The sequence below is a fragment of the Drosophila bipectinata genome, chromosome XL (assembly GCF_030179905.1).
Source record: "Drosophila bipectinata strain 14024-0381.07 chromosome XL, DbipHiC1v2, whole genome shotgun sequence".
Classification (NCBI taxonomy): domain Eukaryota; kingdom Metazoa; phylum Arthropoda; class Insecta; order Diptera; family Drosophilidae; genus Drosophila; species Drosophila bipectinata.
Window position 1 is genome coordinate 3891374 of NC_091734.1, and position 23772 is coordinate 3915145.

At 42.8% G+C, this 23772-nt stretch overlaps 4 protein-coding genes across 11 annotated transcripts in view; 3 read left to right on the forward strand and 1 right to left on the reverse strand.

Moving 5' to 3' along the window:
* Positions 1 to 5319, forward strand: part of spri (Src homology 2 domain-containing protein sprint) — a 97429-nt gene extending 92110 nt beyond the window's left edge. For 3 of the 5 annotated variants that reach the window (XM_043210031.2, XM_043210033.2, XM_043210032.2), the window contains 2 exons: positions 3183 to 4009; positions 4173 to 5319. In XM_043210031.2, the coding sequence (XP_043065966.1) occupies positions 3183 to 4009; positions 4173 to 4502 (1157 nt within the window). In that variant the 3' untranslated portion in view covers positions 4503 to 5319. Of the gene's footprint in view, positions 1 to 1866; positions 3065 to 3182; positions 4010 to 4172 lie in introns of those variants that run through there. The other 2 variants (XM_017231371.3, XM_017231370.3) reach the window with 2 other exon arrangements.
* A 7218-nt stretch (positions 5320 to 12537) lies between these two features.
* On the forward strand, positions 12538 to 16793 carry LOC108118608 (leucine-rich repeat-containing protein 58). The gene is made up of 3 exons (XM_017231372.3): positions 12538 to 13544; positions 15341 to 15557; positions 15902 to 16793. Exons 1-3 carry the CDS (start codon positions 13030 to 13032, stop codon positions 16286 to 16288), a joined length of 1119 nt encoding a protein of 372 aa, XP_017086861.2. The 5' UTR covers positions 12538 to 13029; the 3' UTR covers positions 16289 to 16793.
* Positions 16794 to 17706: 913 nt separating this feature from the next.
* PPP4R2r (Protein phosphatase 4 regulatory subunit 2-related protein) lies at positions 17707 to 21178 on the reverse strand. Of its 3 annotated transcripts, none has more exons than XM_070282882.1 (5): positions 21026 to 21178; positions 20029 to 20278; positions 19781 to 19969; positions 18317 to 19710; positions 17707 to 18241 (listed from the first exon to the last, which is right to left on the reverse strand). In XM_070282882.1, the coding sequence occupies exons 2-5, from the start codon at positions 20243 to 20245 to the stop codon at positions 18164 to 18166; spliced, it is 1878 nt and encodes a 625-aa protein (XP_070138983.1). In that variant the 5' UTR covers positions 20246 to 20278; positions 21026 to 21178; the 3' UTR covers positions 17707 to 18163. The 3 variants fall into 3 exon arrangements, with proteins under 3 accessions (XP_070138983.1, XP_070138982.1, XP_017101680.2); XM_070282881.1 differs by lacking the exon at positions 21026 to 21178 and adding an exon at positions 20860 to 20989; XM_017246191.3 differs by lacking the exon at positions 21026 to 21178 and adding an exon at positions 20860 to 20987 and having other exon boundaries at positions 17707 to 19710.
* Positions 21179 to 21429: 251 nt separating this feature from the next.
* LOC108134318 (dnaJ protein homolog 1) overlaps positions 21430 to 23772 on the forward strand; it is a 33593-nt gene continuing 31250 nt past the window's right edge. The window contains exon 1 of one of the 2 annotated variants that reach the window (XM_070282885.1): positions 21430 to 21728. The gene's annotated coding sequence lies outside the window, so the exon portion shown is untranslated. The remainder of the gene's footprint in view (positions 21729 to 23772) is intronic. The other variant, XM_070282883.1, reaches the window with a different exon arrangement.

Consider the following 23772-nt stretch of genomic DNA (forward strand, 5'->3'; position numbering starts at 1 on the left):
AAAGCCAGCAAAAGAGAGTGGGAGAGAGTGGGAGCTCTAAAGTGCTGAGAGAGCTCTTACAAGAGAGAGTGCTGCACTTTGGAATGTAAACCGCGATGCGACGCGACGCGACGCTAAGCTACGCGATTCTACAGCCAACGGTATTATCAGCTAACGCGATTTTTAACGCGCGGAGTTAGAGACTCTGAATGGGATGCGTAATTAATATATTTATATATTTATTTGTGTGTGAACGCACATATTTGCGGAATGGAATGTCTCGGATCTCGACCTAGACAGAGTCTATTTTTGGGTCAGTGTAAGCAAAGACAAACAAGTGATTCCAACAAAGGTTCTAGCCCGATAGCCAGATAGCGTTTTAAAACGCACTCGAAACAGCGGGAGATCATTTTTGTCATCATTTTTGGTCCACCCCAATTCACACGTGCCAGTTTTTCTATTTTTATTTTTCTTCATTTTTTTTTCAATTGTTTGCTTTATTGTTTGCGTTGTAAAAGTTAATGAGACAACCCACCCACCCGGCTACTTGATAAGCGAACATCCATCCGGGGAGAGAAAATCGCCTCAAAACCCACCTGATATCTCCAGGTACTTCTATACTATATAACCCACTAAAAGGGTTCACTGCACTTTACCGCTGTCAAGGTTAACCCGAATGAGGAACTAGGAAGATCATTACATTACTATACTATTTTTTTCAAAAGGAACCCTCAACCCTAACCTGAAAACCTCCATTTGTAACACTCGACGGAGGTTTTTCCAAATTGCGCATCAGATCAGATCAGATCCCAAGTCCCAGGCCATAACAATTTGCTGATGCAATCCGCTTCTGTCATTGCATATTTTAGCTGGACTATGTAGAGGCGATTAAGGAGGAGGAACCACCCATTGGAAGGAAGCCATAGACGGTCCCGCCGGACTAGCCAGCGTGTCTATGGTGATAAGAGCCAGCCAATAGATAGAAGTGGATTAGAAATGCAGAAATGGAGGGAATGAACTGGTTACTAGATGCTACCAGATGCTATTCTAGACAGTGATTATTACCCCAGAGGGTTCTGGAAGTTACTTGATAGCTTACTATCCAGATAGACACGATAGTTGCAGAGAGAGAGTCTCAAGTACCGGGTATGGTATAGTTTGTATAGAAGTTATAGAGCTTCTTAAGTGTCTCTTGAGATAAACTATAAAGATAAGACTCCTATTCTTATAGAAATAGTAGCCTCAGTGATGTACCATTTTAGGAACCTCTAGAAAACCCCCTCTATATATAGGACTTCCCCTAGAAACCCCTCCTTATGAGCTATAGCCTGAAAACTGTTTGTAAACATTACTGGTATTCATTCTGGTTTTTTTCTCAAGACCCTCCAAACATCTGTTTCTTAAGTAATACCTACATAACCTAGTTATAACCAAGTACCTAATCAATAGAGCCGTAAATCTCAGCAACAGTCATTGGTGCGTACACTTGACTCGAGTGGAGTACCTCACCGATTGATGAATCAGCCCGGAAAGTGGGAGGTACCTGGGCAGGCAGTACCTACTTCGGGCAGGTATTTCTGCGGTTATATTAGCAATCTTTGATTTGCGCAACTGTACCTGAGCCGGAAATTCCTGGATACCTGGAACAGTACCAGGGATATGCTACCTGGGACTTGGGTTGGATGATTAGTGGGTGGTGGCCTGCAGCAGCGGAGGTCAGGCAAATGAGGTCGCCCGGCGGCGGGTTGACACATTTTGCGGCAGCGGCAAATGTCGCTGCTATCTTTGTTTCGCGTCCAGCGCTGCCGGCGCCGACGTCGACGTCGACAACAGCGGCAGAGCTGCGTCGCTGCAGCTGCGTCTTATAAACTAATGCATATGAAGTTCAGAATTAGTTTTGCATTGGCCGCGTTTAGAGAAGCAAGTGTTTCAACTCGGAAATCATCAAATTCCCCGCAAGATAATTGAAAAATAGTTTCTCCGCAAGAGGGTCTCAGTGATAAAGAGAGACAGAGAGAGAGAGAGATTCTCTAGAGAAGAGCCGCCATTGCGTTATCAAGCAGCCGCCGCGTGTGCCGATGAGAAACTTGCGTTTTCGCCAATTCGTATTAGCTGGAAAAAATCGCTACAGGATCTACCATGAGCTGGTTCAGAAAATCGTCGCCTGCACTGTCCGCGAGCCGCCCGCACACCGAGGATCACCCCTCTCCGGATCTCTCCAAGTCCCTGAGCAGTCTGGACGAGCGACGAATTGAACGCCTGGAGCCGGAAGAGTTCTTTCACGATCCGGATCATGTCCGGCACTACAAGGAGGAGGCCCAGTTCCTGAGCATCATGTCCGAGTGGGAGATCATTGAGCATCCGCCGCAGACCAATTTCTTCTCGGCGGACTTTGAGGAGGAACTCCTCCAGCAGAGGACACAGCTCGCAATGGACTCGTTGGAGGACAGGGCCAGCAAGGAGCCACCGCCAGTGGGGGAAGGGAAGACAAAACCCAAGGAGCGACGCAAACGCAAGTTCCTGGAGCTACTATTCGTGGATAACATACAGACGGGGATCGCCCTGCCACCAGAGACGGGCACCCTGACGCCACCGCCCTCGCCCACCGCCGCCGTGGTCTGCAAGAAGTCCCGCAAATCTCCAGCACCTGCCGCTGTGCCCCCACCCACCTGCCCCCAGCAGGTTCTCAAAGACTGCCGCATCGATCGGAAACAACTGAAGACTGAAGCCCTGGCCGGATCGATAATGGGCGCCATCGGCAAGTGTCCGGCTGGCGAGGATTACTCCATTGCACTGGCCAATGGAACGACGGAGCTGGATCAGTGCCATCCTGGTGAGCAGAACACCTGTGATCACTACGACATCAAACAGTTCTTTCACCTGGACGAACAGGGCAACATCCTGCTGAACATGGCGCACATTGTGGAGTGTCGGGCGCGGGGCTTGTGCCTCCAGGCTCAGTCCCGGCGTCTCTATCGACGCTATCGACGTGGCTGTGAGTGCGCCGACGAGGATTACTGCAGGCGTCGCGGCTGTTGCTATGTCCTGCGACGACTCCTTCGCTTGTTGTGTGAATTATTAGCTGGTAAGGATTAGGAATTGCTTCTACAAGGCAGGGGTACCCAGCATAGTCTACTATATTCTACTTAAGATACCAGTTTCATCCAACTGATGACTAACCTTTAACCTTTTCTGTCTTCCAGGTCACCCCCGCAACAAGATGAACATCCAGAGCAGCGGCCCCGGCGACTCCCTGCGCGCCTACACCCTCCAACTGGCCCAGGACCAGAGCTCCACCTTTGCCCGCAACATCGAGAACTTCATCTGCTGCACCAAGGAGTCGCGGGAGGCGGCGCCCCAGGTGGTGATGCGAAACATGCGCCAGTTCATGAGCGGCATGAAGAACTACCTGGTGAAGCACGGCGAGGGCAAGTTCCATGCCGAACTGGAGTCGGCCAGGTCGAGACTGAAGGCCGACGAATTCCTCAACCTCGACGCCATGCTGGAGACGGTGATGCATCAGCTGGTGGTGCTGCCGCTGCGGGAGCATCTCTATGGCATCTTTGTGGATCACTACCAGCGCAGCGGAGCCATCCAGCTGCTGGCCCAGAAGGTGCGCTATGCCAGCGAACGGGAAACGGCCGTATTCGGCATCCGGCCGACAGTTACTCCGCCATCGCAGGCCGCCCTCCGGATCATTGCCAATCTGTTGTTGCGCCTCCAGGAGGCGGAGCTGCCGCTGGACAAGCTGGAGCTCTTCCTGTGCATCATCTCGACGGTGTTCGATGCCACAGGATGTCCGCGCGGCCAGCAACTGGGCGCCGATGACTTCCTGCCCGTGCTCGTCTATGTGGTGGCCAAGTGCGGATTCGTGGGTGCCGAGATCGAGGCGGAGTTCATGTGGGGTCTGCTCCAGCCGACGCTGCTCAACGGTGAGCCGGGCTACTACCTCACCGCTCTCTGCAGTGCCGTGCATGTCCTCAAGAACTTCAAAGAGCTGGAGGCGGAGAGCGGCACCGGATCCCTGGACGTAAGTAGTACCGTCCTTTAGAAGGGGTTTCCTTGCACGTCTTTTTTCAAAAATATTAAGAACATTTCTGCAAAAAAAAAATAAAAAAAAACCTATTTTCACTTAATTTTAACTTTTATTTTAAAAAGAATCTCAATTAATTGAAAAAATCCTTTGTTTATAGTGGCGTTCCAGCTGCCTGCCCGCCTGCTCCAGTGTCCTGCGCGTCATCATCCCGGACGAATGCAATGGCTCCCTGCAGACCCGAACACTGCCCGTACGACCGCACACCACCACCCGGGAGGTGTGCCGGATAATTGCCCACAAGGCACGCATCACCAATCCCCAGGACTATGCCCTCTTCAAGCTGGTCGATGGCGAGGAGACGCTGCTAACGGACGCCGAGTGTCCGCAGGATGCCCGACTGGCGGCCCGAGGGAAGCACTGCATGTTGGCCTACAAGAGGATCGATGCCAAGATAGCCTGGCCCACTGCCCATCCGGCGGGACACTAGAATGTCCTTGCCATCCCGCCCCCCTATCCTACCCTGCTCCCTGCCCTTCTTGCTCACTAACCAAGCATATTTGATTAATAATTTATTATTATTACATTAAAATATACTTAGTAGCCTGTAAGTAAAGCTAATTAACGCTAATTAGAAAACATCTAATGTGTACTAAAAACATCAGTATTGAGTTAAGCGACGTTTTTTTTTTTCTGTCTGGGCCGAAGTAGAAGCCCTACTTTTTTTGGCTAATAAATATACTATGCGAATAATACATATAAACACCCATATATATATACATATATATATACGATATGAATACATAAACATTTAGTCTGTAGAGTTGCAAGAATGCACAAAAAATATAACGACGACGACGGGGGGAAAGTCATCTGAACGAATCTATAATCTATTAAAATATATATATACATTATATGCACATTGTGTGCCACCCTGGAGACCAAAATCACAGTTCAACAATCACTACAACAATCAATCAATCATTCTATCAATCAATCAAGCGGTCTAACATGCCGACTGTAAACAGTCCGGACCGCAAAAGGACAAACCCCGAAAACAAAAGGCATTTAGGTGTGAATGGGTTTCGTGTTTCGTGTTCTTCTTAAGAAGCTAAACCATATTACATTAAAATATTAACCACTACATTTTAATATTTATATGTAACACTAAACACTGCTATCCACCCTCGGTATAAACATACAGACGTATAAACGTAAAACAAACATCTCTTTTTTTTGTATACTTTGTAAAATATGTGACACGTAATCCAAATAGCAAACAAATAAATAAATAACCAAAAAAATAACAGAGACGTTTTTATATTGGAATGACTGTTTTTTTTGCTAAATATTCCCTTAAAGATAGAAGAATTAACTAAATCTTTAACTTAAACCCAGCGAACGCCTAAAAGTATGCTACAAAATCCGAATATCCCAACACGAAAGCATACCTATCCGAATCCAATCCTATCCGGCACCAAAACACTAAAAGCCAACGGATTTACATTTTTCGAAATTTTTCCTAGGGGTACCCCAACAAAAATGTGGATTTTCGCAATTTCCCACTTTTGCTCCTTCCGAAGGCCATAGCTCAGCTAATTTGTATCCGATCGGGAAACAAAGTACCATTTTGTAATCAGCGAACCCATAAGCAACTTTTCTTATTCAAACCATTGCCTAAATATCATTTTGTAATCAGCGAACTCATAAGCAACTTTCCTCATTCAAAACATTGCCTAAATATCGTTTTGAAATTTTTCGAAATTTTTCCTAGGGGTACCCCTACAAAAATGTGGATTTTCGCAATTTCCCACTTTTGCTCCTTCCGATGGCCATAGCTCAGCTAATTTGTATCCGATCCGGAAACAAAGTACCATTTTGTAATCAGCGAACCCATAAGCAACTTTCCTCATTCAAACCATTGCCTAAATATAGTTTTGAAATTTTTCGAAATTTTTCCTACGGGTACCCCTACAAAAATGTGGATTTTCGCAATTTCCCACTTTTGCTCCTTCCGATGGCCATAGCTCAGCTAATTTGTATCCGATCGGGAAACAAAGTACCATTTTGTAATCAGCGAACCTATAAGCAACTTTCCTCATTCAAACCATTGCCTAAATATCGTTTTGAAATTTTTCGAAATTTTTCCTAGGGGTACCCCTACAAAAATGTGGATTTTCGCAATTTCCCACTTTTGCTCCTTCCGATGGCCATAGCTCAGCTAATTTGTATCCGATCGGGAAACAAAGTACCATTTTGTAATCAGCGAACCCATAAGCAACTTTTCTTATTCAAACCATTGCCTAAATATCATTTTGTAATCAGCGAACTCATAAGCAACTTTCCTCATTCAAAACATTGCCTAAATATCGTTTTGAAATTTTTCGAAATTTTTCCTAGGGGTACCCCTACAAAAATGTGGATTTTCGCAATTTCCCACTTTTGCTCCTTCCGATGGCCATAGCTCAGCTAATTTGTATCCGATCGGGAAACAAAGTACCATTTTGTAATCGAAATTTTTCCTAGGGGTACCCCTACAAAAATGTGGATTTTCGCAATTTCCCACTTTTGCTCCTTCCGATGGCCATAGCTCAGCTAATTTGTATCCGATCGGGAAACAAAGTACCATTTTGTAATCAGCGAACCCATAAGCAACTTTCCTCATTCAAACCATTGCCTAAATATCGTTTTGAAATTTTTCGAAATTTTTCCTAGGGGTACCCCTACAAAAATGTGGATTTTCGCAATTTCCCACTTTTGCTCCTTCCGATGGCCATAGCTCAGCTAATTTGTATCCGATCGGGAAACAAAGTACCATTTTGTAATCGAAATTTTTCCTAGGGGTACCCCTACAAAAATGTGGATTTTCGCAATTTCCCACTTTTGCTCCTTCCGATGGCCATAGCTCAGCTAATTTGTATCCGATCGGGAAACAAAGTACCATTTTGTAATCAGCGAACCCATAAGCAACTTTCCTCATTCAAAACATTGCCTAAATATCGTTTTGAAATTTTTCGAAATTTTTCCTAGGGGTACCCCTACAAAAATGTGGATTTTCGCAATTTTCCACTTTTGCTCCTTCCGATGGCCATAGCTCAGCTAATTTGTATCCGATCGGAAAACAAAGTACCATTTTGTAATCAGCGAACTCATAAGCAACTTTCCTCATTCAAAACATTGCCTAAATATCGTTTTGAAATTTTTCGAAATTTTTCCTAGGGGTACCCCTACAAAAATGTGGATTTTCGCAATTTCCCACTTTTGCTCCTTCCGATGGCCATAGCTCAGCTAATTTGTATCCGATCGGGAAACAAAGTACCATTTTGTAATCGAAATTTTTCCTAGGGGTACCCCTACAAAAATGTGGATTTTCGCAATTTCCCACTTTTGCTCCTTCCGATGGCCATAGCTCAGCTAATTTGTATCCGATCGGGAAACAAAGTACCATTTTGTAATCAGCGAACCCATAAGCAACTTTCCTCATTCAAACCATTGCCTAAATATCGTTTTGAAATTTTTCGAAATTTTTCCTAGGGGTACCCCTACAAAAATGTGGATTTTCGCAATTTCCCACTTTTGCTCCTTCCGATGGCCATAGCTCAGCTAATTTGTATCCGATCGGGAAATAAAGTACCATTTTGTAATCGAAATTTTTCCTAGGGGTACCCCTACAAAAATGTGGATTTTCGCAATTTCCCACTTTTGCTCCTTCCGATGGCCATAGCTCAGCTAATTTGTATCCGATCGGGAAACAAAGTACCATTTTGTAATCAGCGAACCCATAAGCAACTTTCCTCATTCAAAACATTGCCTAAATATCGTTTTGAAATTTTTCGAAATTTTTCCTAGGGGTACCCCTACAAAAATGTGGATTTTCGCAATTTTCCACTTTTGCTCCTTCCGATGGCCATAGCTCAGCTAATTTGTATCCGATCGGAAAACAAAGTACCATTTTGTAATCAGCGAACTCATAAGCAACTTTCCTCATTCAAAACATTGCCTAAATATCGTTTTGAAATTTTTCGAAATTTTTCCTAGGGGTACCCCTACAAAAATGTGGATTTTCGCAATTTCCCACTTTTGCTCCTTCCGATGGCCATAGCTCAGCTAATTTGTATCCGATCGGGAAACAAAGTACCATTTTGTAATCAGCGAACCCATAAGCAACTTTCCTCATTCAAAACATTGCCTAAATATCGTTTTGAAATTTTTCGAAATTTTTCCTAGGGGTACCCCTACAAAAATGTGGATTTTCGCAATTTCCCACTTTTGCTCCTTCCGATGGCCATAGCTCAGCTAATTTGTATCCGATCGGGAAACAAAGTACCATTTTGTAATCAGCGAACCCATAAGCAACTTTCCTCATTCAAACCATTGCCTAAATATCGTTTTGAAATTTTTCGAAATTTTTCCTAGGGGTACCCCTACAAAAATGTGGATTTTCGCAATTTCCCACTTTTGCTCCTTCCGATGGCCATAGCTCAGCTAATTTGTATCCGATCGGGAAACAAAGTACCATTTTGTAATCGAAATTTTTCCTAGGGGTACCCCTACAAAAATGTGGATTTTCGCAATTTCCCACTTTTGCTCCTTCCGATGGCCATAGCTCAGCTAATTTGTATCCGATCGGGAAACAAAGTACCATTTTGTAATCAGCGAACCCATAAGCAACTTTCCTCATTCAAAACATTGCCTAAATATCGTTTTGAAATTTTTCGAAATTTTTCCTAGGGGTACCCCTACAAAAATGTGGATTTTCGCAATTTTCCACTTTTGCTCCTTCCGATGGCCATAGCTCAGCTAATTTGTATCCGATCGGAAAACAAAGTACCATTTTGTAATCAGCGAACTCATAAGCAACTTTCCTCATTCAAAACATTGCCTAAATATCGTTTTGAAATTTTTCGAAATTTTTCCTAGGGGTACCCCTACAAAAATGTGGATTTTCGCAATTTCCCACTTTTGCTCCTTCCGATGGCCATAGCTCAGCTAATTTGTATCCGATCGGGAAACAAAGTACCATTTTGTAATCAGCGAACCCATAAGCAACTTTCCTTATTCAAAACATTGCCTAAATATCGTTTTGAAATTTTTCGAAATTTTTCCTAGGGGTACCCCTACAAAAATGTGGATTTTCGCAATTTCCCACTTTTGCTCCTTCCGATGGCCATAGCTCAGCTAATTTGTATCCGATCGGGAAACAAAGTACCATTTTGTAATCAGCGAACCCATAAGCAACTTTTCTTATTCAAACCATTGCCTAAATATCGTTTTGAAATTTTTCGAAATTTTTCCTAGGGGTACCCCTACAAAAATGTGGATTTTCGCAATTTCCCACTTTTGCTCCTTCCGTTTTAGGAATTTTAAAGGAATTATGTCAACCCCGAAAATAAACCCCCAAAAAACCTGTAATGGAACCAAAAGAGCAAAAGAAAGAGAGAGACAAAAATTATTATGAAATAATCCCCATAGTTCATTCTTGATTCCCGACATTAGACTCGATCTGGGATCTATGTTATTGCTTTCGGGGTTCAATGGGTCGGGGGGCTATCGCCGGCGGGCTCAAAGCCCAGAGATCCGAGTCACCCAAAGTACAAAGCGAGCGCCATCTGGGGAATCGGAATGAGGGACTCAATTGGCCCCACTGGCTAGTCAATGCGGATCGGAAAATACGGCGCGACAGATAACGGTAATGGACGGTGTTAGATTTGCACGCCGATTACCCTGGGCCTTTGGCTCAAAATTGCGGATTTATGTGTATTTTGTCGCCAAGAATCGTGTCTCTCGTGTTTCTCTCACTACCTCTCCGCTTCTCGAATATAATTCTATATATAATCATCGAATCAGATGTCGCCAGTGGGGAACTATCGGCGCTTCTGTTCATTTTGTTTTGATAGAAATTCAAATTCGGCGCGATAAGGACCACACACACTCTCTGGGGGGACAAGGGAGGGGCGGCTAAGCTTTCGCGATTTTTTGAATTCGCAACGTGTGCAAAAAAACGCACCCGAACCGCCACCAAGTCTGCACAGAGAAAAAAAAAAAACAGAAGAAAAAAACTAACCAGAAAGCAACAATGTTTATTCATTTTTTATGTTAAGTCATATTTAGTCATCATATTTTTTAAAATGGCATGCATTTTATTATTTATTTTGAATAATAAGAACGCAATAAATTCAACTAGAGGTATTTAGAAAAATAATATTTTTGAAAAATAATATAAATTTAGAAAGTGATTTTTGAAAAACTTTTTTGAACTTTTCTAAAATAGACATAAAGCAACACTATTATCGAATTATGGATATAATGAATATGTATGGGTTTGGAAATAATTTATATTCATTTGTAGTATTATTTGTTGAGCTATATATCATTATACCCAATTTCCAATACCATAAATCTTTGATTTTGATAAAATCTGATACGTATTACTTTGTTTGACCCATAAGGCAGTTCATGTATTTGCCTTTTGTCTGGGAAATTTTTCCTTTGTTTTATGTGCTATCGTACAAAAGTTGTAAATTGATTCTGATTGGAGTTTGAGCAAGCTATAAATTTTGGTTTAATTATAAATAGATAGCTGGCCAACGATCGACATCGATCGAGCGCAGAGGCTCTCAATTATATTTTTTGTTTGCGATATTTCGAGTGTGTCCTTATCAGTTGAGGCAGTAGAGCCAGCAGAGGCAACAACAAAACCCCACCAATGACGCGATAATAAACAATTATTTTATTTGCACGCCAAATGCTATACACCCCGCTATACCCGCTTGGAATTTAGGAGGGGACGAGCAGAACTATAGAGTCCATGAGGCAGATCCAAGGGGGACCACAGAGGGACGATGTTTTGATTAGACACTCCTAAGTACACAGAACGTCAGGCGGGCGGGCAGTAAAAACAAAAGATTGTCGAGAATAAATATGTATTGATTATTGCACGGATGAAGTGGGCTGTTCGATAACTTTCGCCTCTAACCATCAAGCCTATAACCAGCCCCGGATCTTCAGCGGGGACGGCGGTGGTCGGTCGGTTGACAGCCGGTCGGGTTGTGTGTCATAAAATATTTATTTAGTCCAAGTCCCCAGGTTCCCAAGTCCCCATCAATGCCCGGCGCCCGTGTTGTGATCAATCGGTATTGCGATCGGTATTCGATCGGTGCAAACATTGAGGCAGTTGAAAAGTTTGTCGACTTTTGGGTTTTTTGCACGGTTTCATAACAAATGATTAATTACAGTATTTATTAATTTATTACCTTTCAGATGAATTATACATATCAGCTACATTTTTCTTAATAAACTTCATTTTCTAAAGAACTAACTTGTATCTAAAGGTTAGGAACTTTTTAGATACTTCAAATACATTTTGGAATATAAAATTCAAAGAATCTTCATAGCTTAAAAGAAACCCAAAAAAATCTTTCTTTTTTCCCAAATATCTCTATAAAAACTTCTAGATTCATCAAAAAATCTTTAAAACCCTTCAAATAAATCTAAAATTTATTTATATGCTTTTATTTAGGAACTACCAGTATCCCCCATCCAAAAAGAACATATTTTCTTCAAAAGTCATAGCTCCGATTTGTATTCCCCGGAATTTTGACGTCTCACAATCACTTGATAGGAGAACTCCGAGCCAAGCAAAGGACCCCTCAACGTCTATATTTATATTGTTATATTATAATTGTAGAATGTTGTGGCCCCAAAAGTGGACATCGTAAACAATTCCAATAAAATAATTAATGTCAAGTAAATGATAATGAGAAAAGTATATATGGTAGCCAGAAGCGAAAATCGAATCGAGCATTGGTTTTAACTCAAGATCCGATAAGGGTAAGTCCATTATGGGGGGCCAACTGTTCAGCCCACCCACGCAAAAAATTCTAGGGTATATTTTTGTAGACTTTCCAAAAAAAAAAGGGTATTTTATTTTAAATAAAGATTTTTAAGAAAATTTGTGATAAAACGGAGTATTTCTCAAGATATAGGTATATTTCTATTTAAAATAAAAGTATTTTATAGAGTAATCGACAATATTTTAATTTTTCCGTTTAAAATTATTATGTAAAAGATAAAAATCAATAACTTTTTAAAGCTTTGATTAATTTAAACAATTTTTAAAGATAGTAAGAATCGTCTTCTCTTCTTTGAGATCTTTTTTCCTTTAAATATTATTTATTTGATTAAAATACACTTCCAAAAAAACCAATTGACTTTCAAATTTACCTGCAACTCCTTTATTATAAATTATTCAAATCCTAATATAATTAAATTATTTATAAATATTTAAAATACTTATTATAAACTTAGCTTTAATATTTTATATTAATTAAAAAATTAAAACATCGTTCGTTTTATTTCTAATTTGTTTGTATTTCTGTTTGTTTAGTCAAATATTTCTCTCAATGAATTTTCGCTAGTATATATATCAGTACTATATTTCTTCAGAATCGGAATCGGAATCAGAATCCAGACCGCGGCTCGTGCTCCTGCTGATCGCATTACGCATACGCCTCGTGCGCAGCCAGCAGACGGTTGGTCGGAGGAGAGCGGGTAAGAGAGTTACAATCGCTGGAAGAGAGCATCACTAGCCAGGCGTGTTGAGAGAGCGGCAGCTAGAGAGATCGACGGAGCTGATAAGGGGAGCTTGTGGGGAGCTCTGGGAGATCCAAGCGCCGTCGCCGCCAAACGTTGTCGCATTCGGGCTGGGCGAGCTGAGCGAAACGGAGCTAAGCTGAGCTGAAAAAATAAATAAAAAAAAAAAGTTAAAAATCGCGTCGAGTTCCACACACACGCACACACATACACAAAACTTTTCCATCTGTTTTTGTTTTCGTTTGCGTTATTTTTTTTGTTGTTGTTAAAATATTGTTATATTATTCTGTGTGCGAGCGAGCAAGCAAGCAATCGATCGATCGAACGAGCAAGCGAGCCAGCGAACGAAGAAGAGCAAGCGAAAAAAACGAAGTGATCCATCCAGGAGGAGCAATATACAGTTAGTTCATCATCACAATACCATCATGGAGGTGTACACGTCGGACAGCTCGGACACGGACTCCCGTGAGCAGAAGACCCTGGACTTTGGGCGGATGAGTCTCGACCTGGTCACCCTGGAGGATCACCTGAGCAGCCCCCAAAAGGGCCTCCTCAAGGCCAGCGGTGACATCGAGACGATGCTCCTCAACCACAACCGGCTGGTGGGACTGCCCCGTCTCCTGCAGCAGTTTGCCAACTTAAAGGTCCTGGATCTGAGCTCAAACGCCATCACCCAGCTACCGGATGCCGTCTGCCAGCTGCCTCTGGTCACACTGATTGCCAAGAACAATCTACTGACCAATGGTTCGCTGCCCAAGTCGCTGCTCTCCAAGCAGGCCGGTGGCACTGTCGGCGGCTCCACCCTCAAGGAGCTGAATCTGAGCGGCAACCAGCTGACCCACTTCCCGGAACAGGTCACCGAGCTGCGCCAGCTGAAGTATCTGTATCTGGGCGGTAACAAGATCTCGACCGTTTCGAAGGATATCTGGAAGATGCAGAGGTGAGTGCATTGATCGGTTTGAAGGGGGGTACTGCTATTGGCTTACCTTCTTCATGGCCCTCTTTGGTTGTTTGCTCAAGTGGCGGACGGCTTTTTGCTTTGGGTTTTGTTACACTGGGAGAAAATGTGGTAGATCTTGATGAAGGTTAAGATTTTAAATGAAAGTTATTATTTTTTTGTAGTTAAGAAATATTTTACAATTTTTTTAAGGAATGGAGGAGTTTTTAAAATTAATTTTGAAAAGAGGCTTATTTTTATTTCTAGATATTTATTGTTTTATTAACTTTTCCTAAAAGTTGTAGAAGCTTTTCATAAAAATAATATTTTAAAAATGTTTTCCATAAAGTTTTTGGCTTCAAATATTTAAAACTATTTTCAAAAATAATGTTTTTAAAAGTCTCTCCTTATTTTTAAAAGACTTTCTGTTAAAAACTAACCCTTGGGATTATAATTACATCGATTTGCTTAAAAAACCGATCAATTCATAGTACTTAATAGATAATTACTAATGCCTTTTACTTAAAAAAAAAATACTAATCTCCTAAGTGGTCTCTTAAGTTAGGAAACTTTTAAAAGAAAACTCCCCAAAGCCCTCAAGAAAGACCATATTCCTAAGACTTCGAATACCCTCTTCCGATACACATTAAAATACCGATATGGTTTGGGGTTTTTTTGGGTTTCGCGATTCCCACAGGGGGACACAGCTTTTTCCCGGAGTGTATCCGCTCTCCGCTGGCGACTCCGCTTGACATTGCCGTCGAAAGCAGAGCCGTAGACCAGAGTCGAGCACTCGTCCGGCGAGCACACACTGTTGCCAAGTACGAGTATAAAAGTCCAAGCACAGACGCAAACGTAATATACGGCCGGAGAGCTGATAACACACGGGCCTGCCACTTGTCCGGTGGATTGGTTGCTCGATCGGTGGTTCGGTGGATCGGTGGTGCGGGAGATGGGTGGTGCGACTACGACGGCTGCTGGTGCTGGTGCTGGGTACTGGGTACTGCTGCTGCTGCCTAGCGTCGTAAAAGCCAAATCTATCAAAAACACGTACTCGAATCGGTACCAACCGATTTCGTCGGCCCATAAAGATACGGGCCCTGTATTAATATAATAATAAACAAAGAGCGAAAAAAAAAAAAAATTGGCACAAACAGCCAACAAAAACAACAATAATGAACAAAAAAAAGAAATATATTCCGAAATATCAGTTGAAAACAAATTAAAAAATTCAAATTGGCATTAGTTATCAGATGGCCGGGCTTTGCAATGTCTGTAGGGGTCGGTCTACGGGGTAAACTTCATAGCACCAGCACTCCAGCACTCGATGGAACCTGAAGAGGACCCTAAAGGCATAAAACCGTGACATAAGTCCGAATACCTAGTTCGGGCCTCTTAGCTTATGATTCACTTGAGTCTCCGGAACGAGAGTCTCTTAGGCTTTATGGATTTTAAAGAGGTTATAGCTAAAGTTTCTATATATTTCCCAGCCAGAATCAAGCCAACAACCCACCACTATCGTACGATTTAATTTTCATAAATTCCTCTCCCTTTTTATTCGCGCGAGAGTTAAACTTTGTATTTAAATAAGTTTGTATTTTTGTTTGTGGTTTCACAAATCTAACAAAAGGTGAAGTTCAAAAGATTTAAGATTTGCTTTGAAAAAAAATATAATAAAAAAAGAAAAGAAATTCAAAGTTTGTTTATTTAATTAAAGATCATATCTCTTTCTCTTTTAGTTTTAAACATTTTTTCTTTCCTTCTTTTACTGAGAAATGTTTATCTTTTTGTCCTTTTAGCCTGCATGTCCTGTCGCTGGGCGGCAACCTCATCAGCGAGGTGCCCGAGTCAGTGGGATCCTTGAACCAGTTGCAGGCTCTGGTCCTGTGCGACAACCTCATCGAGATTCTGCCCACGAGCATTGCACGTCTGAAGAACCTCAAGTCGCTTCTCCTGCACAAGAATCGACTGCGTCATCTGCCCAAGGACATTGTGGCCTTGAAGAATTTAACGGAGGTAAGGATAACGATATATTTGGGGTTTTAATATTTTGGGTTTTAAAAAGAAGACCTAGATTAAAACTTTTAAAAAATATTTTAACCTAATTTTAAACTTTAATTTTTATTTATTTTTTAATTTTTTTAAATAATCATTAAGTTTTTTCATAATATTTTCTATAATTTTTCATTACGTATACGTAATATTTTTTCCTATTTTTATATTACGTATACGTAATATTCAATTATTTTTCAAACAAAAAATAAATAAATATTCTGGTAAAATCAAAAATTTAAATTAAATTTAATATTATATAATTAAATATATATACCAACCTTTGATTTGTTAATTTCAATCTCCAGTTGAGTCTTCGTGACAATCCATTGGTGGTTCGCTTCGTCCAGGACATGGCCTTGAAACCGCCCACTCTGCTGGAGCTGGCCGGACGCATGGTGAAGGCCAGTGGACAACGGCCCGGACCCTATGACATCCCCAGGACACTGGCCGAGTACCTGAACAGCGCCAACTGTTGCGTCAATCCCAACTGCAAGGGCGTCTTCTTCGACAATCGGGTGGAGCACATCAAGTTTGTGGACTTTTGCGGCAAGTATCGAGTGCCGCTGCTGCAGTACCTCTGCTCCTCGAAGTGCATCGAACCGGAGGAGCCGGCCCGCGGCACAGCACCGCTGCCGGCGAATGTGAGCAATGCCAGCAGCGGATTCATGATGCGCAAGGTGCTGCTGGGCTAGGAGCGTTCCCGTCCGGCCCGGGCCCGCCCATTCCGCCGGCTCCAGGGAGCGTGATACGGAGCATCGGCCGTTGTGATTCGATGCGGTTCGGTTCGGTTCGGTTGCGGGGGGAAACGACGGAAACGGAAACGAACTCTAACATCGATATTGGAACGGAAACGGCATTGTTATATTTTGGAATCGGAACGGAACGGAACGGAAACGGAGACGACGGCGGTAACGGTGGCAAAAAAAATAATACACAAAAAACGACGATTTCGGAGACGAAGATAGATCCATATTCGCTCCGACGACTGGAGGAACCCATTGGCGCTGGAATCCCATTGGCTTCACTTCATCATTTGACGCACGTTATCAAAACCATGAAAACATGAACTAGTTCTCTAAGTGATTACTACATCCATACACTGACCCGACGGCCTTGCGTGTCCGTTTCTCTGTTTCTGTTTGTTTGCTTGTTTGCTTGCTTGTTGTTATCCACAAATACACACACAGTCTATACCAAGGTCCTTTTCTTTGCGGAGGGAGGTTATGGTTTTGTACTCTTGGGATATTAGAAAAATGTTAGAGATCTTGAAAGTTTAATTCCCATAAATGATACTATTTTTCTCTAAAAGTTCCTCAAAATATATACAAATATAATATTCGATCACTTTTTGAAAAATACTTGGCTATTTTTAGCGAGATTTTCATAGTAGATAATTTCATGTCCTTGAAGATCTTTGAATTTGGAGGCATATCTTTCTGAAAACGGAATAAAATATTTAAGAATAAATGTATAAAATATGTAAGATTGATGTTGTTAAGATACTGTAGTTTCAGGATATTACAATAGAAAAGCTAGTAGAGTTAGTAAACAGATCTTGAAAGCTTAGGTACTATAATACTATAAGCTTAGGAAATTATACTATTTCCGGTTCCTTAAAAAAATATTTAATTATAATATTAAATTACTATTTAAAAAGAAACTGGGCATATTTATCAAAAGTCCTTGTCCTTTTTATCAAAAGTCGAAAGTCCTTGAAGAGCTTTGAATTTGGAGGCATATCTTTCTGAAAACGGAATAAACTGGATAATATCCCCTTCCTTGAAGATCAATAACAGTATACCACCCTCCTGGGAAATTGGGAAATTCTAGGCCTTGTTTGAAAAGGATATATAATTTTCTTAAGAAGGATAATATTTTTATAGCTTATATTTAGGACATACTATTATATTATATATTCTATACTACTGGGATATACAAGATATATAAGAAAAACCAGGTTTAGGAGCGTAACCCTTTCAGAATTTTCTGAATACCATGTCTTTTTTTAAATCCTTTCAGAGTAAGTATAAATTAAAGCCTGCTTTTAGGAGCCTTATTTTAATAACTACTGCTATAATCCCAAAGTCCTTCCACTTAAACACCCTCCACTTTTGTTTATATAGATAGTTTTTATTGTATGTTCATCGCTCGCATCTGCCTGGCGACAGACTACTACTAGATTATCCAAAAAAAAAAAAGTTACTTAAGTGGTGGGGAAGGAGTAGGGGGAGACAGGCACAGGGACATGAACAGGAAACAGGAAACAGGGAACGGAAACAGGCACAGGAACACTTGGAGCGCCGGATGCAATGATCGGATGTGGATCGCGGGTTCTCTTCTATAACATAATCATATTAATTAAAATACATAAATACACAAAACTAGAGGGTGGCCAACGAAACGGGTCACAGATTGGTGGAACACAAAACACAGTCAACAGAGTAGTCTTAACTTAGGCTTGACTGGTTTTTAAACTTACGTCTACAAATGGGGATTAGGGATGAGGGTAGTACATTGGACTCCGCCTGCCCGAAACTGGATTTGGTTTCACGGCTTCGATGTGGGCTTCAAACTCGGGGCGGAGGGGCTCGTGGGAATTGGATTACATCTATGATACCCGCGGGATGGGCGCTTGACTTACAATGCTAAGTAATATGGAGTAGTAGTTGAATGTAGTTGAAGTCGTCGCTATCGACGTGCAATGTCTACTGGTCCATTACCTCCTGACTGGTGTCGTCCACCTCCATGGCGGCCGGCTCGTCCTTGGCAACGTCGTCTGTGGCCATTTCGGCCGAGACCGGTGGCGGGCCGCTTTCGGCCATGACCACCTCTTCGTCGCGGGCCTCCTCCTCGGCGGGTGTGTCCTCCATGGGCTGATCGTTCAATGCCAAAGCTGGCGGAGTGACGGCCGCTGCTACAGCAGCTGGCTCGGCATCCTCAACACCCTCAGCTTCAACGGTGGTGGTGGTGGCGGCGGCGACAGCTGCTTCTGCAACCGGCGGCGTTGAAACGGATTCGGTGGCAGCAGCTGGCACCGGAGATTTTGGTGTGGCAGCAGCGGCCTCAGCAACTGCCACATCTTCGGGGCCAGCTGCTGTTTCCTTTTCTTCCAAGGAGCCCTTGGCATCTTCGGCAGTCTTATCGTGGTCCACGTTTTTATCGGCTTCGGCTGCCGGCTCGGCAGTCTTCTCCTCTGGCTCGTCCTTCTCGGAACTCTCCTTTTGCGGCTCCTTGGCCGACGACTCAGTCTCAGTCTTTTCGGATTGGCTCTCCTTGGATTCGGCTTCTGGCTTGGCCTCGGCCTGGGTCTCCTTTTCCTTCTCTAGTGGCTCAGCTTGCTTCTCGGCTGGTTCGGATGTCTCCTTTTCGTCTGCAGTCTTCTCCTCGGGAGCAGGAGACGCTGACTTCTCCTGCTTGTCCTTCTCGGGCTCAGCTTTGGAGGACTCTTCTGCTGGAGGAGCATCATCTTTAACTGTCTTTTCGGACACTTTCTCTTCCTGTTTTTCCAACTTCTCTGTCTTTTCGGTCTCTTGCTTCTCCACAATTTTCTTTAGCGGCTCAGCCACTTCATCCTCCTTTTCCTGCTCCTTCTCCTCGAGCTTCGGCTCCTTTTCCATCTCCTCGTCGGCGATTGTTTCTTTTTCGGCATCTGGCGAGGCACTGGACTCGTCATCCCCGGCTGCTGCAGCTGGGATGCTCTCCTCCTGCTTGGCTCCGTTATGAGCCTGCTTGGTAGTCTTTAAGTCCTCGGCCTCCTCGAGCTCCTCGTCGGGCTCTTCGATCTCTGCCGCCTCCTGGCGGGCATCAGTCTCGTCGTTGTCACTCTTCTTGGTGGAAGCATCGGTTGCCTCCTCATCGCCCTCGAACTCCAGCTTGGCTTTCTTTGCCTTGGGCTGGGGACCGCCCTCCGATCGGGGGCAGCTTGCTTTCAAGGCCCCCGATCCAGAGCTGGGAGCGGAGCCGTCCTCGGCGTTGCCGTTGTTGAACTGGGCCTCGTTCTCCATCTCGATGTCGATGTTGACCTCCAGGGAGAGGTCGCCGTTGACCACAGAGTCCAGGGAGTCACCGTTCTCGCTCTCCGTGCGCTTCCGACCCGGATCGATGGTGCTGACGACTGTTTGGGGGACAAAAGCGCAACATTAGTTCGTGTTTCCATCACAAGAAACCCACTCATCATAACCTACCCAGTATATTCTTCTCCAGGGCGCGCATAAATTTGTCAATCCGCGAGTACTGCTTCCGGGGATCGATCAGCAGCTCGCACAACCGTTGCACGGTAAACGGGGCAGCGTTGAACAGATCGAGCCGCTCCAGAAGTGTCGACTTCATGGTCTCATAGTTAAAGGGATCCACATTGGGATAGTTGGGAATCTCTGCAAGAGGTTTGTGGGCTTAAAGGGGATATTTGTTGCGAAAGTGGTTGCCAAAGTACCTTCCAACCGGGGTGAATCCTCGTTAAAGTGCTTGATGACGTTGAGTAGCTTCTCGCGGAATAGATACTTTAGGCTGGACCACTTGAAGATGGTGTCGCCGGTCTTGGCGACATATTGCAGATAGTCCTCCAGCTCTTTGGGTATCTCCTTTTGCTTGAGGCGGGTGAAACGCTCCAGGATCTGCAGGATCTCGTCGCTGTTCTCCATGGTGACCATTTGAGAGCGGTGTGGATCGTTCAGCGGTTGAAACTGCAATCAAACACGTTAACAATAATCACAGTAATGATGAAAAACCGGCCGGCCGGCTGGCAATTGTTTCTCTTTCTGTTTCTGCTTCAACTCTGTTTCCTGCTCTGAAAATTTTCATCCTCGCAAGGTAGAGACACAAAAACGACGACGTCTGCCGATGCCGACTACCGATGGTTGCAACAATTCGGAGCAGAGCCGCCCTCGTCTCTCAAGTGCAGGTATGTGGTATGTATGCGCAAAATCGCCGGACAACCGGACCAACAGACAGACCGACGGACGAACGGATGGATGGATAAAGAGGCATCTGCATCTGGCAGATCTTCTTTCTCACCCCTTTGCCACCTACCGACTCTGGTCGGTTCTCAGTTGGTGGAGGATTCTCAATCATTTCGCAATTCGCGGGGAAACTAGTTTATTCTGCAAAAACGGACCCACACACACACCACCGCAACCGAAGAGCAACTCCATTTCAAGCCAGCTTTCCTGCCTATGTGGCTGTGTGTGTGAGCCGCTGTTGCAGCCGAAACGAATCGGAATCCAAATCCGAATCTTGTTGCCAAGCTACCGCCACTCACCCCTACCTTTTTGTTGCCTTTTTTCCGCTGCCATTTCTGTCCAGACCCCCGCCAGACGCCTCTGGCAATTTTCATGGCGGCCGGCTGATGGGCCGGCGAAACTCGCGCAGCCCCGACGCACTGTTCCTGGATTGTCCCTCCATTTATTTAATGCACCACCATGACATCTTACCTGCCCTGGATGTGCGGCAACTTTGTATTACAACAAAAACGTCTCAAAGTTAAACAACGGATTAGATACACGTTCTACGAATCGCTTGTATCACTTTCTAGAGTTGTGCGAATTTTTAATATTGCTACAATTTTTCAACACTGCTTTTTTCGGGTAGATACAGTAGACTAGTTCGAGATGGGAGATAGAGAAAAATACTAAAACTTCGATAAAATACCAGCTTACACAGCGCCATCTGTGGAAGAAATATTATTCAAATGTACGATCACTATGGACATGCTTTTGAAGGGTAGGATCAACATATGATTAATTTAAATTTTGCAAAATAGCAAATTTTTTGCATTGAGAAAAATGAAACTATTTCATAAGCTTTTCATAAACATTAAACAATGGTTTTCAAATTGTCAGTCAGTTTTAGATTTCCTTCGGAAGCCCCATTTCAAAAATTGTCAATTTTGCTAAATTAAAACGAAAAAAAAATTTAAAATACACTCCACTGACGAGACTTTCCCCCACCAAATCAAAATCCAGCCAAGCCAGGTGCCGAACTGATAAAGGGCTCGAGGCATGTGTCGATCAATTGTATAGGACGATATAAGGAAGTGCTCCTCAATCGACAGACCCTATTTAGCGGACCTCCTGTTTTAACCAATTAATATTCCTGTGGATTACCTAGTAATCGGGACAAACAGAAATTTGGCAAGTATTGTATCGAATTTTTGAATTTTGAATATAAGGATATGCTTAATCCCTTACCGTAACTATAATATACTTAAGTTACTCAAAGCTCTTGATAGGTCTGCCGATCAAGTGAACCCAAAAGCGACTTTCCTCATTCAAAATATTGCTTAAATATCGTTTTTAAATTTTTCGAAATTTTTCCTAGGGGTACCCCTGCAAAAATGTGGATTTTCGCAATTTCCCCACTTTTGCTCCTTCCGATGGCCGTAGCTCTCTCAATTTCTATCCGATCGCGAAATAAGGTACCATTTCGTAATCAGCGAACCCAAAAGCGACTTTCCTCATTCAAAATATTGCTTAAATATCGTTTTTAAATTTTTCGAAATTTTTCCTAGGGGTACCCCTGCAAAAATGTACATTTTCGCAATTTCCCCACTTTTGCTCCTTCCGATGGCCGTAGCTCTCTCAATTTGTATCCGATCGCGAAATAAGGTACCATTTCGTAATCAGCGAACCCAAAAGCGACTTTCCTCATTCAAAATATTGCTTAAATATCGTTTTTAAATTTTTCGAAATTTTTCCTAGGGGTACCCCTGCAAAAATGTGGATTTTCGCAATTTTCCCACTTTTGCTCCTTCCGATGGCCGTAGCTCTCTCAATTTGTATCCGATCGCGAAATAAGGTACCATTTCGTAATAAGCGAATCCAAAAGCGACTTTCCTCATTCAAAATATTGCTTAAATATCGTTTTTAAATTTTTCGAAATTTTTCCTAGGGGTACCCCTGCAAAAATGTACATTTTCGCAATTTCCCCACTTTTGCTCCTTCCGATGGCCGTAGCTCTTTCAATTTCTATCCGATCGCGAAATAAGGTACCATTTCGTAATCAGCGAACCCAAAAGCGACTTTCCTCATTCAAAATATTGCTTAAATATCGTTTTTAAATTTTTCGAAATTTTTCCTAGGGGTACCCCTGCAAAAATGTGGATTTTCGCAATTTCCCCACTTTTGCTCCTTCCGATGGCCGTAGCTCTCTCAATTTGTATCCGATCGCTAAATAAGGTACCATTTCGTAATCAGCGAACCCAAAAGCGACTTTCCTCATTCAAAATATTGCTTAAATATCGTTTTTAAATTTTTCGAAATTTTTCCTAGGGGTACCCCTGCAAAAATGTGGATTTTCGCAATTTCCCCACTTTTGCTCCTTCCGATGGCCGTAGCTCTCTCAATTTGTATCCGATCGCGAAATAAGGTACCATTTCGTAATCAGCGAACCCAAAAGCGACTTTCCTCATTCAAAATATTGCTTAAATATCGTTTTTAAATTTTTCGAAATTTTTCCTAGGGGTACCCCTGCAAAAATGTGGATTTTCGCAATTTCCCCACTTTTGCTCCTTCCGATGGCCGTAGCTCTCTCAATTTGTATCCGATCGCTAAATAAGGTACCATTTCGTAATCAGCGAACCCAAAAGCGACTTTCCTCATTCAAAATATTGCTTAAATATGGTTTTTAAATTTTTCGAAATTTTTCCTAGGGGTACCCCTGCAAAAATGTGGATTTTCGCAATTTCCCCACTTTTGCTCCTTCCGATGGCCGTAGCTCTCTCAATTTGTATCCGATCGCGAAATAAGGTACCATTTCGTAATCAGCGAACCCAAAAGCGACTTTCCTCATTCAAAATATTGCTTAAATATCGTTTTTAAATTTTTCGAAATTTTTCCTAGGGGTACCCCTGCAAAAATGTGGATTTTCGCAATTTCCCCACTTTTGCTCCTTCCGATGGCCGTAGCTCTTTCAATTTCTATCCGATCGCGAAATAAGGTACCATTTGGTAATCAGCGAACCCAAAAGCGACTTTCCTCATTCAAAATATTGCTTAAATATCGTTTTTAAATTTTTCGAAATTTTTCCTAGGGGTACCCCTGCAAAAATGTGGATTTTCGCAATTTCCCCACTTTTGCTCCTTCCGATGGCCGTAGCTCTCTCAATTTGTATCCGATCGCGAAATAAGGTACCATTTCGTAATCAGCGAACCCAAAAGCGACTTTCCTCATTCAAAATATTG